The sequence below is a fragment of the Orbicella faveolata genome, unplaced genomic scaffold, assembly GCF_042242905.1.
Source record: "Orbicella faveolata isolate gen_17 unplaced genomic scaffold, um_ofav_v1 contig_24, whole genome shotgun sequence".
NCBI lineage: Eukaryota > Metazoa > Cnidaria > Anthozoa > Scleractinia > Merulinidae > Orbicella > Orbicella faveolata.
In genome coordinates, this window is record NW_028301552.1 from 10,886,874 (window position 1) to 10,892,500 (window position 5,627).

General features: G+C 41.1%; 1 protein-coding gene across 1 annotated transcript in view; it reads right to left on the bottom strand.

Annotated features, from left to right (window-relative positions):
- Positions 1–701: 701 nt before the first annotated feature.
- LOC110067640 (atypical kinase COQ8B, mitochondrial-like) overlaps positions 702–5,627 on the bottom strand; it is a 12,224-nt gene continuing 7,298 nt past the window's right edge. Inside the window, exons 9-13 of the mRNA XM_089291554.1 lie at positions 5,280–5,421; positions 4,286–4,393; positions 3,940–4,005; positions 3,237–3,323; positions 702–2,434 (exon numbers count right to left, since the gene is read on the bottom strand). Of these exons, the coding sequence (XP_089147680.1) occupies positions 2,162–2,434; positions 3,237–3,323; positions 3,940–4,005; positions 4,286–4,393; positions 5,280–5,421 (676 nt within the window). The 3' untranslated portion in view covers positions 702–2,161. The remainder of the gene's footprint in view (positions 2,435–3,236; positions 3,324–3,939; positions 4,006–4,285; positions 4,394–5,279; positions 5,422–5,627) is intronic.

The window sequence follows — 5,627 nt, forward strand, 5'->3', positions numbered from 1 at the left end:
TTCGGTGGTGATTGTGTTCATGGTAATTAGCAACATGTAGTCGATGTAAACAAACTTACACTCAACCTTGACGAGAACACAAGAACTAGCTGTTCTTTGCCCCCTGCAGTACAGAAGGACTTTTTTTTTTCACCAGACAACAAATTGTCAAAACTTTAAGTTTTATTACCTACTGCGTGTAAGTCGAGGGAGCTCTGGTTTCAGTGGGACTCGCCTGCATGATTGGAATGTGGCGAGGGGGGGGGGGGGGGGGGGGTTGGTGACGTGGGAGGGGAGAGCATTCCAACCGAAGATGACACCTTTCTGAAACCTACTGAGTCCACTAGAGAGATTTATTGCTAACTTTTCCTTGTAATATTTCACCGGAATAAAGAGGATGCATTTTTACCGTTTCTTCCTCGACCTCCGAAAACAAGATGCCTGATTTCCGGCTATTGCAACAGTTTCATTTGTACACGTCGGGACAATACGGAAACATCAACAAAAAGCGAATGTGTAAATTTTTAACATATTCTCCCAACTTTTACAGTAGGTAATGAATGGAAACCAGTACGAGAATTGCTATCTTGATACTGGGCTAAAGAGCTGAGCGATTGCCATTTACCACAATCTGGAAGATACCCTTGTGCAAAATTTCAACCTTGCATACCGTATTCTCCAAAACGTTTAGAACATATGCAGAAATAAAGACACAATACAAATTTCAGAGATGGCTCAATATATTTACAATTTCCCACCACGTCTGCAACTGAATGATTTTTAAAACGGACCTGTAACCAGCTGGCTTCATAATAACAAATAAAACGTTACCGCGCTCTGTTTAAAAAGTATAACAATTGAATTGTAAAGACCTGATGTTTCAGCTAAAATCTCAGCCTTAATCAAAAGGAAGTGATTAGAAAACTACAAAGAGAACATTGTTTACTAAGAAAACCCACAGTTTTTGACAATCAAATTGCACTAGCCTTGAAATTCGCATTTTCCCTAGTATATAACGTACTCTTTGTAATTTTTTGATCACTTCTACCAGATTTAGGCTGAACTCTTAACCGAAACATCAGGATTTTAAACATCAGAAATTTCCATTTACCTTCTATATTAAATAACGTTTTGATGTGAAGTTTATATGAAATAATTCATATATGAACTGCGGTTGTAGATGACAGTGAAGAATGATGATCGCAGTTAATTTTCCAATTTAAGCAATTGGAAAGAAGAAGCCTGAAAAAAAAAAAAAATCAGGGCTTCAACGGGATTCGAACCCGTGACCTCCGCGATACCGGTGCGATGCTCTACCAACTGAGCTATGAAGCCACACATTGGGAGCGAGGTCAGTTAATTGAGTTCATATCTTCCCGTGAGGAGTGAAATGATGTGAAGTTTATATGAAATAATTCATATATGAACTGCGGTTGTAGATGACAGTGAAGAATGATCATTCTTCTTTCCAATTGCTTAAATTGGAAAATTAACTGCGATGATCATTCTTCACTTTCATCTACAACCGCAGTTCATATATGAATTATTTCATATAAACTTCACATCATTTCACTCCTCACGGGAAGATATGAACTCAATTAATTGACCTCGCTCCCAATGTGTGGCTTCATAGCTCAGTTGGTAGAGCATCGCACCGGTATCGCGGAGGTCACGGGTTCGAATCCCGTTGAAGCCCTGATTTTTTTCAGGCTTCTTCTTTCCAATTGCTTAAATTGGAAAATTAACTGCGATGATCATTCTTCACTGTTAAATAACGTTTTATTTGTTATGACTAGAATGCTCTTGTTTGTTTGTTCTTTGCTTTCTTTCTGTTTTGCGGGAAGAGGGGGTAGGTCCCCCTATTTTGAAGGGAAGGCAAAACAACTTGGAGCCATAGTTCCTAGTCTTCCCTCTGATAGTCCACGCGTACGAACCTCTTGCCTTGTCTCCTGTACCTTGAGCCCTAGAAGGGGGAGGGAGCGAAGGTTGGTGGGGCGGGGGGGGATGTTACGGTATTTTATCAAAACAGTGCCTCACTGTGATCATCATAATTATGTTTCTTATCCAATTTGCGATCTTCTTGCACCGTTAGATTCGAACCGCGCGGCATGCTGCTAATAACAGAGCATCTTTTCCAAGTTCCGCACCTTAACAGTGTTCTATTATTCTCGCACGGTCCCATTCAATCGAATTTGTACTTTTTCCACACTTCGTCAAACAACGGCTTGCAGCCAATAGACGCGCCCAGCTTTGCACACAGCAAAAACGATCCAGACATTTTCCGATGGAGCGAGTACGTTTCCTCGGGGGGTGGGGACAGGCGATGACGTAACATGATCGGCAGGAGTTCTTTGATGCGTCTGGTGGTGTCCTGGGCCTGAAAATTGAACGGCTCGTTGCTAGCGAAGGGCTCTCCCAGGATCATTACTGCGTCTGCGTGTGCGTTGATCATCACCTACCACAAGGACAGCAAGCAAAGGATCAAATAAATGGACAAGATCTTGATCCGTTTAAAGAACTGGGGCGGATAGAGGGTTTTAGAGAAGGGGGCTCGTTTTAGGGACCGCCAAAGGTGGTCCCCTGTAAGGGGGTCGGGGCGCCAAAAGGCCCTCGGAAATGGGATTTCCGGCATTCTGAGACCAAGTCAGCGGGTTGTAATGTCTCATTTGTTTTAATTTCTAGGGTTTGATCGAACCCCACGAACCCCATCCCCCACCCCTAGATCCGTTCCAGATAGGAAATAGGAGGAAACAGAAACTAGTAGGGTTTACACGAAAATAATAAGCGAAGAAGCGTTTCCTTAAGATTAAATCTCGGGGGCGTAGGTAATTCCTCCAAAAATAAAAATCGATTGTTCGTTTCTACCATTTTATGGGTACGCCAAAATTAAGAGGATATAGCCTGCGTAGCAAGCGTTCCCGTAAGAAGAGCTTTTCCGCATTCTGGCCGCGCGCGAATTGGAGCGAGAAGCAGTTACCTCTCTCGCCCCACCACCTCCTGCTTCGTCGAAATTTTGCTCTCGCTCCAATTTAGGCGCGGTCAGAATGCCGAAAAGCTCTTTGTACGGGAACGCTAAAGAGGATACAGACTTGCTTAACCCAACTTTTCCCATAATATAAAAACACAAATGACACCTTACTCGAATCCAGTCAGCGGAAGCCTAGTTGCATTTTGGGAGAGGAATTTAGCGCACAAGAAGAGACGTTAAAGTAGACATATTTCTTAATACGTATTTTTTACCTTTCAAGCACCCTTACCTTGGACTCATAACCCGTAAGGAACCCCAGGCCGATGGAGTTGTCAATCACCATGCCTCGATCTCCAATGGCCGCGCCACGGATTATCTACATCAAAAAAATAATGTCAAAATATAGGCACGTGTAGCGTACAGAGCGCCCGAAGAACATTCAAACCAGTTCCCAGGTCTTTTTTTGAATTTGAGAACGAAACCAAATAGGCCATTTCCGAGTTGCCTGCTGCCTCTGTGTTAAAACAAGTCTAAGTGCGAAATCATTCAAACGAAAATAAGTTCCGCCTACAGGTTCATTTTCATGCAAATCAAACTTATTTTCATAACAGAGGTTTTACATGACTCATTTTGAAACAGAGGCTCGAGGTAACTAGGAAATGGCCAATTCCTAACCAGCACCACCGAGGTACATCAAAACTATGCAGCAGTCAAGATGAAACCAGAGTTGCCCTGGTCTCATCTGAGCCTCCAGAATTTGTGGTAATGTAAGTTTATTATACAAGCATTGTCTGGCACATGTGAGGTTTTAGCTTGAAACACTCTTTAACCCTTTTGCATTACTTCACGGTGGCCATATTGTTGTCCCCAAGCAGTGATATTTTCTTTGTTTCAACTTGGGAAATGAGTTCTGTTCTAGCTAGGGGCTATTTGACTTGGGGGCTAAGCAACCAGTAACCATGGATATCACAAGGAAGGAAAAAAAATCTTACCTTAATATATTTGTCTACAAATTTCTTGTCATAAGAACGAGAAGCTCCAAAATCAAGAAGACAAATCTGCGAGAAGAGTGTAGAAAAAGTTATACAAATGTTAAATCAATTTAGCATCAGATCGGCCACAACACACACAAAAAGCCTTCAACTTGAATATATGAACAGTTAAGCATTTCTTATGTATTTACTGAGCTGTTCTGGCTCTTGAACAAGACACTTAACTCTGACAATGTGAAACTCCACTGGGAATATACAAACAATTGGGTACCGTCAAGTTAGTTGTTCGGGTTTAAGTTTTTTATTTTTATTTTTTTGCAGCAAGAGTTGTAAATGTAGGACAAACCTTTTTAGTGACAGGATCAAAGAAAAAATTGGACCAATTGGGATCTGTCTGCATAAATCTGAACTCAAACACTTCCTTCAAGCAAAGTCTGAGGATGTTCAAGCACAACTGAAATGAAAACAGGACAGTCAACAAAAGGGGTTGATTGGGTGCAGATCTCTTTAGCTCTTTGAACAGAGTAATGTGGTTCCCTATGCTGTGGGACAATTGAAGGGGCTCCTGGAAAAAAGCCCAAGGTGTGCCTGATATTATGTTGTATATTCTCCCTCCATATCATTTTTTGTTTCCTCAATAAAAAGAGGACAGACAATATGACGTGAGATCAAAGTTCACTTTAAATAAGCATTTTTATTGGCATTCCTTCAATTGAAGGAGCACCTTATAGTTAACATGGCATAATATGCAGAAATATTGTTTCAGTGAAGTTTTATTCCCTCAGAGGTTCAGGGGACAACACAGGAAGCCTCAACATCAAATAGGGGGACTAATGGCTAAGTATCATTAGCTTCATGGAGGCCATTTTAAAATGCATTCAGCTGGTGGGAGACCTTCAGACAAGCTCATGCGAGACCTTCAGACAGTTGTTTTGACACCTGACTGAACACCGGTTTATTTCTCAGAGTTCTAAGCAGCTTCCAAAAATTCCCCACTTCAATAACCTTGCAATGGCTAGTTGCATAAATTAATTTAAATTCAAAATGGCTGACACAAAAAGAAAGATGTGACTTTACCGTACGTGTGGGTACAACTTGGTATTGTCCTTTCTTTTATATGAACCATTATCATGCATATTACCATACAACAGAACAACGACAAACACCAAATTGTACCAAGGGTATAAACTGTACCAAACATACCATATCAACTTCAACAACACCTATAATAAAGCAAACAAATTTTCAAGGTCCAGCTACACTGAAAACTTAAAAGCTACATGTAAGTTTAAAGCTCTTTTGAAGCAACATGGATGGTTTGTTAGCTTTCTGCACATTACCTTGTTTATAGTGTCCTGGTCTGGATTTTCAATCTTGTCAAGTGACGTACCCTGTATCAGCTCAGTAGTCAGCACTTGTTTAGATGTGAGATCTTCAATGACCTCCGGAACATAAAAGTCTGGCATGTCTTGTAACAGTTCCCTGAAGTTTTAATAGAGCCTTGACCTAATTAAGTGTTCCTACAGGCAGTGAAACGACAGGTTGTACATTTAAGGGTTTAGTGTGTGTCCAAGCTTTGGCATGGGCATACAGATATACCTGAAAGGCATATCTGCACTTCTGTTTTCTTACTAGACCACATGTAGTTCAGCAATATAACAGACTATGTAACTTAGTTAAGCAGACTA